At 36.0% G+C, this 13172-nt stretch overlaps 1 protein-coding gene across 3 annotated transcripts in view; it reads right to left on the reverse strand.

Annotated features, from left to right (window-relative positions):
• Positions 1-1628: 1628 nt before the first annotated feature.
• Positions 1629-13172, reverse strand: part of RELN (reelin) — a 510762-nt gene continuing 499218 nt past the window's right edge. Inside the window, exons 63-66 of one of the 3 annotated variants that reach the window (XM_045387530.2) lie at positions 12724-12822; positions 12042-12125; positions 8227-8362; positions 1629-2746 (exon numbers count right to left, since the gene is read on the reverse strand). In XM_045387530.2, coding sequence (XP_045243465.2) covers positions 8233-8362; positions 12042-12125; positions 12724-12822 — 313 coding nt within the window. In that variant the 3' untranslated portion in view covers positions 1629-2746; positions 8227-8232. The remainder of the gene's footprint in view (positions 2747-8226; positions 8363-12041; positions 12126-12723; positions 12823-13172) is intronic. The other 2 variants (XM_065542420.1, XM_005550435.4) reach the window with 2 other exon arrangements.

The raw sequence follows: 13172 nt of genomic DNA on the forward strand, positions 1-13172 counted from the left end.
TTTACTAATTTACATTCCCATCAACAATGAAGAACAATTGATCTTTGTATATTGATTCTGTATCCTGTAATCTTAGAAAGCCCAATTACTAGTTCTAGTAGTTTTTCATAGATTCTGTGGGCTTTTCTATGCACATAATCATGTTGTTTTCCAATAAAGAGTTTGACGTGTTACTTTTGAATCTGGATGCCTTTTCTTTTTCTAACCTTATTGCTCTGGCTAGACTCTTTAGTACAATGTTGAGTAGAAGTGGTAAAAGGAAATACCTTGTTTTGTTCTTCAATTTAGAAAGAAAGCATCCAGTTTTTCACCACTAAGTATGATATCACTTGCAAATTTATTATTTTTTACTTTTCTTTGGGACAGGATCTTGCTCTCTCGCCCAGGCTGGAGTGCAGTGGTGTGATCACAGCTTACTGCATCCTCTACCTTCTGGGCTTGGTTGAGGCCAGATCCTCCCACCTCAGCCTCCTGAGTACCTAGGACTACAGTGCATGCCACTGCGCCCAGCTAATTTTCAGTTTTTTTTTTTTTGTAGAGACAGGGTGTCATTATGTTGCCCAGTCTGGATGTTTACATGTGCCCATTAGACCCAAAATACATGTCTATGGCAGCACCTTCTTCTTAGTATCGTATGTATTAGTTGGTATTTCTGAGTTTCGGTCTAGACTATACATTGAGAAAGAGAACCATGTTTCATTCCCAAATAATGTACATTAGTATAGTAGATGTTTAACAGATGCTTATCTAAAGAATATTTAGTGCTTAATGAGGTATTTACCCAGTTATCCGTTTGTGTGATTATTAGTAAATACCTTCCTCCTCTACTGTGACTTTCCTTAGTGCAGCGATGGTGTCTCCTTTTGTTCACTAATCCATCTCTAGTGCCCTTGCCTGTGCTTGGCACATGGTATCCCTTAATAGATATTTGATGAAGGATTGCATACATAAAATGACTAAAGTGGGCCATGGTAGGACGAATCTTCTGAAATCAGTTATTTCTTTCACATTTAAGTGTTTTAAAAGGTGCTGTTCTCCAGTGGGTGTATTTGTTCTTTAAAATATTAATTCATTCACTGTAGGAGTATTTAGGCTTAGCATTAGAGGGGTCAAAAGTATTGAGAAAGTTTGCCATTGCTGAAAACTCTAGTTTTAACAGTTTTTTCTTATTTTTTCCTCCTATTGAAAATAAAAAAAAAAATCAATGATATTAACATACTTTTTATTTTGTAGATGTTAAAATCAAGAAGGGAAAATGTTTCAATGACCATTTTATCCTCAACACTTAGCACAGTGCCTGGACCATAGCAAACACTCAATAAATATTTACCCAATGAACACATGAGTGCTTATGATCAGACAAGCGTTAGCAGTAACAAAATTCTCAGGAGTGAAGTCACTATTGGAATTATCTATTGACTTTTCTTAGTGTAATTACAGAGTAATTAGCAGAAAAAGGTGAATAAGAGAAAAATGGCTAAATTGAAAGTGTGGCTTCATAATTGCTATTATCAATGATGAAACAAAAAACTGGTGCAAATATTTGGCATCATAATTTCCAAACTGACCAGGCTTACAAATCTTACATAAAATTTAATTGAAAATGAATGAAGACCAGTGAACTTCAGTGGCTTTTGGACATAATTTTTATTTAAGCATGGGCTTTTAGCTTGGTTCTCCCTAGAGTGCAACCTTTCAGTTACACAAATAGCGTTCAGAGCTACAGGGCCATTATAATGTTGCTGGTGTTGGTACAACTTCATCAGAAGGCATGAATATGACCCGCAGAAAAAACAATCCACGAAGAAAACACAATGAAAAAACAACCACTGTTTTACAAATCACTCTGTTATCACAGACACAAAATGGCAGTTACTGTTAGTAAATCAGCCACAGAACACTTAAAAAAAATCTTTAGGCAAGGAAATGGGAACTTATTTGTGGGAGATAGGGTCTTCGTCCACAATTTAAAGTAGAAAATATTTCAGGGTCAAGCATTTTTCTTATCCACAAAACAACGCTAAACCAACATACATTTTTAAGGAGTATATTAAAGGAGATACAATATCTTTACTACTATCTTCTTGAATAGGCATTTTAATTAATTTTCTGCAGAATATAAGTAGCCCCAAATTCAGCAGCAAAATATTACAACATAACAAGTAAATACAGTTTCAATGTGTTATATTGTAGAATAGAATACATAAAGGACAAACAATGATAATTTAATCATATAAAACATGAGACATAGCTGAAATACAGTCCACTTAAATAGCTTTGTGACCAAGAATGTTAAATACTGTGCTAAATGCCATTTTAAACATAAAATCTCTTAATTTTTTTGTGCTTAAACTTTTTTTTTCTGTTAAAGTGTTTCTTATTGTCAATACTGCCACTGTAACCGATATTATGACAGATCACAACTTTCATGGACACATTAACATGAAGACATTTACTTATGAGCAAATAAGTCACTTGTCATTAGTTCACAGTGTGGGAAAGTGGTGTACACTCGGTCTTGAGAAGGGCTTTCAGGTAATCACCAAGTCCTTCACGGATATTTCCTGATATCAGATGCAGTGCGAGATGTAAAAGAATGGAGAGCAACACATCACATGTTGGAAGAAAAAAAATAAACTTTTTGATTCTTCATGGGTATCGCCTAAGTGACCTTCGTCTTCTGTTGTAGAAGTGCCTGAGCCCATGTTGTCGTGAAAAATTCATCATGTAATTTTGTTTGCGAGTGCTGTTAAAATCAAACAGGATAGAGGCAGGGAGGGAAAGGAGAAAGAGCATGTAAGTCCCATCATTGAATGTGCAATCTATTCTAAGTCCTAAGTTACTCTGATATTTATTTGAAAATGTTCAGGGTTAATAGGTCAAGCTCACATGACCACCCAGGGTCAGAGGAACTGAAGGCTGGGACCTATGCTCACTGCCTCTGGCCTTGAAGAAATCCCTGTCTTTTCATGAGTGAGCTCTGAACCAGAAAATATGCCAAATTCTCTTGATTCATAGCAAACTAAAACTTGAATTTTATTTTATTCTTGAATGCTTCCTGAAAATACTTACTTGGGTACATTTCATTTGAGAAGTGTGCACTATACCCATTGCCTTATTTAAATATATCTTTAACAAGGAGGAAAAATAATCTGGTTCTTTTAGCAAACATTCTCATTTAAAGCTTAAAAAACAAACAGAAACAGACTGTTAGCTGGATCAGCTTGACCTCCTAGTTCATGCAGTCTCATAGAACAAAATAAGGAGGTCAGTTTTTCTCAGAATGTTGGATTCTCTTGTCTTCCTCAAACCATAAGCATATTTTATAAACATGGCCTCAGGAAAGAGACACTCCACTGAGAAGAGGTCATAAAATACTAAGAAAGTGTAACCAAACGTATAATTGTAAATATGTATGTATGTATCCCCCCACATATGTGCATACATACATTTATACATACATGCTGTGTGTGAAGCTGATAAAAATACTGAAGATGGATTTCAGGATCCTGTAGGAAACTGTACAATACTAGTAGTGATAGCTGTTAATGTTTTGGCATGGTCCTTTAAAAAGGATCGTGAGCTATAACATCACTGAAAGGATCATATTCTCACACTCTGACCTGAGTGACAATATATCCATATGTGGCATCAATATGTGGTTTATGAGAGTGAGCCTATCAGTATTTTCCAAATTCACTGAGTTTCCTCATGGTCCCAAAGCCTTTTCTTCCTAATTCCATGAAAACATAAAATGCACATAATGTCATGTGATGTGATTCCAACATAAAGATCGATATGACATGAACTTGAGTTAGGGTAAGAGAGAGGGAAAGGGTAATTTGGTCCTGAGCAGTATAATCTGCATTATCAATCATCAATATGCTGGTAAGGTGTAAAATGATGTTTTACCTAGTATAATAGATATTATACTTAGGTATATTATACTAGCACTTGTAAAATACAAACTTTAAAACAAGATACTTTTATAGTTTGATCATTAGAAAAGAAAATTTATAATAAAACATTTCAAAGGAAAAGACATAAATTGAATTTCATCAAATATGTATAATCAAAAGGCAATAGCATCTGTGCTAAAATATTGATAGAAAGATGTCAAATTGATACATATTTTATAAAATAAAGGTACTAATAACATCCCCTCCTAGATTTCAATAATATAAAAATGCTAGAAACAATAAAATGGAAACAGAATATATCCTGAAGACATTGTAGAGAAAAATATTTAAAAAAATCAAGTTTTGTCTTTATGCAGATTTACTATCCTCCCCCTCCTATCCCCTCCATGTGACAATACTACATGTATCAACTAAGTTGATCAGTTTCAGTGTCACAGTTGAATGACACAAATTTATCCATTTATTAGCTGCTATAAGTACTAACTGCTGCCTGTGTAAAATTGAGTTACCAAAAAAAAAAAAAAAAAAAAAAAAAACAAAAAACCCAAGGAATTAAGGTACTGAACTAATCAAGTGTCAAGAAAAATTATCCTGTTGCTCCTTTATTCACCAAATCTTGGGACTGGCACTTGCTGTCTTACTGCCAGCATCCTCGGTCACCTTATAGTTCTTTTCCCGAGCTATTATAGTGGCCCCTCGAACTAGCCTCCTTAACTTAATTTTTTTCCTTTTATGAAGAAAAAAAAAACTCCACTGAAAGGAAACCCCTGAAATACTAAGAAAGTATAACTGAATGCATAATTGTATACATGTGCATGTATACCTTCCTACACATACATGCAACTGATTTTGCACACCACCAGATTCAGTAAACTTTTCATGAAACACTGGCCTCACTTTGCCCAAAACCATGCAGAATCCTCTTATCTATGGAGCAACAGCTAAGCCAACTTAAACAGACATTTCAAGTCCTCTTCATGCTTAATCTTATTCTGCCCTTTCTTTTTCTACATTCCTATACAAACCGCTCTACTCAAATGCCTTGAGTCCTTTCTACCCGCCTCATTGGCCAGCTGTCAACATCACTTCCTAGATTCCACGTGTTCAAGTATTACATTTTCTTTATTGTTTACTCCCTCCATAAGTGAACTTTTTTTTTCTACTTTGAACTCTCAGAGTGCTCATATCCTGCTTTGAAGGTGTTTGTTTTCGTATCTTGGCTCCCCACAACTAAACTTTTGTTGGTATGGGGGCCAGTTCCCCAACTCCCCCCACCCCCGCACCATAGCAATAGCACTGAGCCTCCTGCCTGACTCATGCGTGTGTGGTCAAGGCATGTTTGTTGAACTTATGGTGACTTACTGATTGGATTCCTGTGGTAAATCATTACTCTTTAACTATAAGGAATAATTGCAAAGTTAAAGCAATGAACATTATTCTGTTAAAACACGTTTAAAGATATAAGGTACTCAAAGAGAATTTAAAATAGTTAAAATATTTTACATCAAAAAAAGATAAACTTAGAACACTGAAGATATTTTGTTATCTCAATGCAACCTAGATTGACATGAAAGTTATCTTAATATATGGGAACAAAATAACATTTAGTTTTAACAAAACTTGATGTGCTTACTTAACAGCTTTAAAGCAACGTCTCCATATAATTACTTATTATGGAGCTGATTGAAAGTCTCTGTCTTTGTAGGTGAGAAAATAAATAGTAGCAGGTTGCAGATCTTTAGTGCCCTAAAAACTACTCCCAGGTAGAAGCTTACAACCAATTTAGGGGACATTTTGAGTCACTGGATATTCTTTTTTTAATATTTTTTCTTAGAAGATTTTAAATATATTTCTTATTTTTTTAATATTTTTTTTTTGGTAGAGGTAGGGTCTTGCTATGTTAGCCAGGCTGGTCTCGAACTCCTGGCCTCAAGTGATTCTGTTTCCTCCGCCTCCCTAAGTGCTGGGATTACAAGCATGGCCACTGTGCCTGGCCTGGGTGCTCTTTAATTCTGAATAAGTTTATGCATCAGTATCATATCTTTGGATCCCTGAGAATGTTGATATACATATAGTAATGGACTTGCTATAGATGCCTAGTGTTTATACAGTCATATTAAAAATGGCGGCGGGGTGCAGTGACTCATGCCTGTAATCCCAGCACTTTGGGAGACTGAGGCAGGTGGATCACGAGGTCAGGAGATCAAGACCATCCAGCTAACACAGTGAAACCCCATCTCTACTAAAAATACAAAAAATTAGCTGGGTGTTGTGGCACGCCTCTGTAGTCCCAGATATTTGGGAGGCTGAGGCAGGAGAATTGCTTGAACCTGGGAGGAAGAGGTTGCAGTGAGCTCAGACCGCGCCACTGCACTCCAGCCTGGGGCAACATGGCAAGACTCCGTCTCAAAAAACAAACAAAAAAACCCAAAAAACACACTATAAAAGCATCCTGGAAACTAGCTGGTAGTTTGGTATGTGAAATATAAAAATCTTTTGAGTCAGTTGAGTCAATATAAAAATGTAATGAAGTGGATATTTCCAGTTTATGAGCCTTTCAAAATCAAGCACTGTGGCAAGCTATACCAAAATGCTGTCTGCCTCTAAGACCACTTAATAAATTGACATGGTTCCCACACAGTTATTGTATCTTCTAAAATGTCTAACAGCATTGGGCATTAGGGGAATTTTTAACAAGTTTATCTTATATTTACTCATTTTTTGGTGTGCAGTATATCTGTGAGCCTATTTTTTGTTTTTGATACATTTAGATGTACAGCTATAGATAACCTTATAACTGAAATAAGTGCAATGAACTTTTAAAGATTTATTTATTCACTGCAATTACCAGAGAAAGTAATTTTTATTTTCAGTTCAATAAAAAGAGGTAATGTTCATCCCAAGGCACATCAGCTATGCCACTTGACATATCAATTTGCTTTGGTTGTGGATAGAACTAGGTCCATGTTTAAATTCTCCCATTATGAATAAGTCATTGAAAGAAGGGAGAATGAACAACAAAGGCTTCTTGGAAATGATAATGTAAATTTCCTTTATTGCCAAGGGAGTTTAGGGACTTAGATGGCATAAAGAATTATAAAGTGTTTCCTTGTTTCTGCATAGGAAATATGGCCATTGCAAGATCTTTGAGTAAATAGTGACTCTGTGCTCTTTTGAACTGTTACTCTTCAAAGGAGACACAATCTTAGCTCATTTATTATTATGAAAACAATTCAATTGAGTTTTTAATAGATTCTAAAGGAAATGGAGGAGATAGAGAATTGATACTAACTTGAGCTCATAGAAATATAGTCATTTCTACTTGTCAGTAATTTATCAAAACGTGGTAGAATAATGATTTATATGAATGCAGACATAAGAATCCAGTGGACTATTCAACATATCTTAGAAATATTGGTGAGTGTTAGATGGGAAGCTGCCATTCAAACTATCACTGAAACTTGCCTGCATAGAGGATGCCACACATTTGACTTAAAGGCCATGCATTTTCAGGAAGGCTACACACAAGTAAGTGCAGGCACAAATATCTCACACATATGGAAGATTTCATATTTCTTTTCTCTGCTAAATGGGGATGAGAATAATATCAAATCATGTGCACCTCAGGAGCTGTAAGGATGAAATGAAAACTTCTAGCACTATATATAGATGTTCAATAAATTATAACCATTTTGCCTTCTTAAGTTTTAAAGTATCTCAGAGGACAAATATAAGTATATATTAAAAGTGGCCAATCTTACCTAAGGACAAGATCTAGAACTCGTAAGTATTATGAACACATCTACTCCATCTGCCAATTCAGTTAATAACTTAGAGGAGAATTGGTAAGTCAAGGGACCCTCATGCATCTTCAACATAGTAGGTCTTTCAAAAGACATTACATGTAATCAGAGTCCCTAAATCTTTTGCACACATTTCTATTTTCCCCTGTCCCTCATAACAAATTTGTCAACTGTGAGTACTTCAAAGGCACCCAATACAGTGTCAAGCACAGAGGAGAATCTAGGTCAAATCTGTTGCCCAATGACAAAATGCTGACTAGCACTCTGGTCTATGCTGTTGTGCCCGATATTGTATATATTAGGGACTTATCTCAATTTGACTGGCTCTGAATTTACATGGATATAAGTTTCAAATGTTCCAGTATGTACCAGTATCATTTATTACTGTTTTCATAGTTTTTTTTTTAAGTTGCAAAGGTGTTTTACAAAACTTCTAAGTTTGGTGACACTGATGAAACTATTTATTAGTAAACAGTTCCCCAGATTTAGTAAGGAGGACTTACCTTACTCTAGTGGAAAACCAATGACAGCAAATAATGAAATATAACACAAGTTAAAAAATGCCTTTCAATGCATGCAGCACTGTGATTAGTCATAAAAGTCTGATCAGGTTTAGACGCAATATAGGATTTTTCATCTCTTTTGAAAATAAAAATTAAAGAAGTTATTTCTTATTCTTCTATACCCAATATATACATATACTTTTCTATGTAATGCAACATGCAATATTTGCTCATAACCGTATGTTAAGATACATGTAGCTGTAGTACTACATTTGGCATAAATGTTGCATATAAATTATAAATATTAATAGCTTAATAACTACTAATTTTATTATCTGATTTTCAATTATTTTACATTGTAGGAAATACTAATTCCTGAATATATTAAGGAATGGACTTTAAAAAATACAGAAGTCTTCTATGTCAGATAACACAATCAAATTTAATAAAGGACAAATATGCTTTGCAACAAATGTAATATGCTCATCTCCATAAATCATTTGTGCCAAAAATGTGACAGTATCTTGATAATGAATAGCATGAGGGGATGGTCACGATGGAACTCATTTTAATAACTGATAAATGCTTTTAAGACTATAGTTAGCAACATAAGGTTTGCAGTTCTCCGTAAATGTGATAATAATTCACTTTTTAGTCAATTCATTCACGAAGGCTTTTTACTGAGCAGTTTGCTTTCAAGGTACACATGCAAAAATTGGCCCACTTCATTATACACATGACAGGTGTGACTTAGACACGTACGCAGGAAATGTGATGTGTGAATGAAATGCGAGTTGGGTGAGGGAGATTCTTAGGATAGAAGTATGAGTGCCCAACAAAAATGGTTAAGACAACAAATTCTCTTTTATCCTAAGAAGAACCTCACCAGCATGGATCTTGTGAGGGATCTGCCCAATGTATTCATAAACATATACTGAAAAATAAATATTCTATGCTAGCTAATGAATTCAGAGAAATTATTTTTCTGACACTTGATTGTCAATGATCGTGTTATGCCACATCATTCAGACTTTATGGAATGAGGACTTTTTGTAAGCTAGTGAGGCTGGAAAAATATTATCTGTCAATTCGGTTCTTCTGTTACACGGCAGATTAGCAGGGGCTAATCATCGTGAAATGCTTTTCATGTGCAGATTTTATTGGAAAATATGAGCGTGGGAAGATTACACTCTCAAACAAGCATAAGAGACTGCTTGTTAAATGCTAAAAGGGAGGTTTTCATCTTTTTGGTGTGGGGCTTGTCATTCTGTATGTCCATATTTATGAAACTCAAATCCTTCCACATGTAGTATTTTAGAATTAAACCATTTAATTAAAAAGATTACAAATCTTGTTCATTTAGGATACACTCATATCCTGAAATATTGTTGAAAGTGCTAAATTTGTTCTCATTAAACTTGTGTTTTCTTGGTTAATATGGGCAGTACTGAGGTTAAACTCAATATAAGATACCATGCATCACCATAATTTTTCTTTCTAGGGGTTTTTAGCATGTGTCCTTGGTGCACATGCACAAAAGCGAAACTATGGTAATAAAGTTAGATTAAAGCCAACCTTCTCTTAAAAAAAGAAGTACATTTCTAAAAATTCCTAAGTGAAATGTATGCCCCAACCATTAGTTGCAAAAACATATCAGTAGCCCTGTTTGTAACATACAGTTAGGTAGGGTTTGTATCTCTTAAGATACAAGCCTCAGTCTGCTCCTCTCCCCGCCATGCTTGAGGAGTTAACATTGCTAGTTCAAATAATCAAGTGTTCTGATACAAAAGTGCAGTTAATTAAGAGAACGCTTTCAGTTAATAGGGGTTTATGGAAGTATTCCACCTATTTCTAAATATACATTCTTTGGAGCAAAGTTATAATTAGGAATATTTGTGATCATGACATGAACCTTGGCTCTAGCTTCTTTGTGCCTCATGTGATTGAAAGACACTCTGGAAAACTATTATATTTAATTTTTTGAATTATCTGGAACTTGTTTATTTTGAGCTCATCACATAAATGAATGAATTGAAGTAATTATTTTGTAGAGCTACTAATTGCATATTAATGAATGAATGCCTTAAAACTGTTTGTGGCTCTTTTGAAAAGAAGTGCTTTGAAAGGGTAGAGTGATATAGAAATGTTAAACTATAAGATCAGAGCAAAACATCAAAAACATAGTTCTGGAAATATAACATCTTATTATACATTTTTTGAAACAACTCATTTATTGAACTCGGCTTTGTGAGATATTTCTTTTCTTCAAAAAGCAGGAAAATAAAGGAATTCCTTTAACAAATTTTTGAAATGTCATTAAAGAGACTGCATTTGCTTTTGCAATTATATATACATAAAAGCATGTGGTGGTATATATAAAGTTATAATTTTTAAGTTATTCCTGAAAGAAGACTTGGAATAAAATTCAAAGCATACAACACCATGCAAATGTAACAATGCGCTTGTCTCATTCAAAATGTTTTAGTGCTCTGAGAGTTTGAGATAATGCAGGATAAGAACAGACTTATAAGGATATGAGCCTGGTAGATGACAAATTCTTCAAAGTGTTTAAAATACGGAGCTTGATGCTGGTAGTTGCTTATAAGCATTAATTCCAACACCAGGTGACCTGGGAGATTCCTTGGGTGCTGTGTGCTGAGGCTTCCTGCCGGTGCTCTGAGAACCTCTGAGGCAGCAGGTTGACAGGGAGCAAGGAATAGAGTTCTGTTTCCAATATGTGAAGGGGTTGCTTTTACACTGGCTGGTATATTGGCACCTCTGAACCCCTCGCCCCTGCTTTTTAATCTTAGTACAAAGTGAGGAAATTACTGGTGATGATATGTCTCTGAAATCCAAAATAGATGAGTGCAATTGATTGTTTGGGCAGGATGAAAATATCTACTTAAATGTGTGATACGTTAAAAATTATTGTGTTTACTCAAGGGCAGGATTAGTATCCTGCCGTCTTTTGAGGACTGTCAGGTTTTGAAGTTTCCATAGGAGTTGGTAATGCTTTGTCAGGCACAGGGAGCCCCATTAATGCAAATTGTATTGGCAAGCCGCTTGAAAGATAAGAAGTGGTTATTGACTCTAATTTTATTCTCTACCAGTTTATTAGAATCACCTGAGCTGCTTTTAAAACAAGAATGATGTCCAGTTCCCACTGCACATCAATTTAAAGCCTCATCCAAAGGGATGGGCCTGGGCATTGGGACATTCGTTGATGTTTTCAAAAGCTTCCCAAGTGATTTTGACGTTCAAACAGATTGAGAAGTGCTGTCCTGAAAGGCAAATAGCCAGGGCAAAATGGTTCCAGGGTTGGATTTTGGTCTATGTAGACATCTCTCTGTACGTACGTAGACCTTACTGTACGTAGATTCATTTCAGGACCCAGGCTATTCTGCTGGAATAACGTAGTCTGAGGAAATCAGTATCTAAGTAAAACATCAGCCTCATATTTAGATTCAAATGAGTCTGGACTGTTACTTTAAACTTCAACTTTGTCTTGTGGAGGCAGAGCCCAGCAAGTTGTCCAAAAGCAGCAGCGCGCACAGGAGGCTAGTGTGGGGACCGGGTTGCTCTTGGATTTGGGGGTTGATATGGATGCCATGCAAGCAGGTGCCTCAGTGAAAACTAAGACGAGGGCTAGCTCAAGACTGAAAAATTCAGCTCATGGCTATGACTGAACGAAAACAACTCTGGTAGTTTTCCTACCAATTAATCACTTAAATTTGCTTGCAAAATGACTGAAATCAGCCAAGGGACTGATTTCATTTTGGATTTGGTAAACAGAATGAACATTTGAACCTATCTACCGAGAAGATTCGCCTCTCCTTGCCAACCACTTGGAGCCATCAGTCCGAACCCGTCGAGACATAAGCATTCCAGTTCTACAGGAACTAGATCGTTAGAGAAAAAGCAAGTCATCTGTCTGTGAGGGAACAGTCAACCCGGCCAGGTGAGAGTGGTGACAGCTTTATTATATAGAGGGAAAAACACCTTTAACTTGTTAGGTGCTGGGATTGGTCAGGAGGAATCTCAAACCACAAATTCTTTGTTCTAGTTGCAACCCCCACATCATTAAATGGAGAATGTCTGTAATTGGGCACATTAGTTAGTAACACGTCAGACACTGCCCACTACAGATCCTTCCTCTTCAAGGATGTCATTTCATTTTATAAGGCAACCCAGATCTGCCTTAAGACATGGTTTCTCATTTACCTGGAGACTTTTGTTTTATCCAATTTAACCAATATTGTCAATCCTTAAATAAATGTTGTGCTTATGGAGGTTTTCTAAGGTACATTTCATTTGGGGCTTTGCTGTTTCACTGATGACTTGAGCCATAGCTTGCAGTTGCAAAAGAGTGTAAGCCAAAGTGCTCCTGTGGGGGCTTCTCATCAAAAACGGTTCTTACTGAATTAAGGAGCATGCCATATCAAAGGAGTTTCAGACCTTTCTGAAATGGACATGGGATGCCATGTATCAGATACTCACAGGACGACCTCCACATGGTCCAAAGCCCACTGATCATGACCTGTTCCATTGTGGCGTGGTTGCCACCAGCGCAGTAAGACTCCTTTCATTCGTGCCTCCCTGGGTCACAGACAGAGGGACAAAGAGATTATACATTAGGAAGCAGAACTTTTTGGTATTTGACTTCTAGATGTCAAATATTATAATAGGCTAATCTAAATCAACAAAATGTTGTGCATGGAATTCAGATTTGCTTAAGTCATAGTATTCTGAGCAGCATCAAATTTTATTGGCTACTCAAGGACTTGTAAAACTTTTCCATCTCTCTCCCTCCTTTCACTTGTTCCATTAATGTCCAAAGATATTTAGTCAAGCATGGAGTGCTTTCTGTGTGACAGACACTGTGCTAGAAGCTGGGCTTACAATGCAAAGCAAAACTGACATGACTACTTAACCTCACTAAAATTTCA

This window comes from Macaca fascicularis, chromosome 3 (genome assembly GCF_037993035.2).
Source record: "Macaca fascicularis isolate 582-1 chromosome 3, T2T-MFA8v1.1".
Classification (NCBI taxonomy): domain Eukaryota; kingdom Metazoa; phylum Chordata; class Mammalia; order Primates; family Cercopithecidae; genus Macaca; species Macaca fascicularis.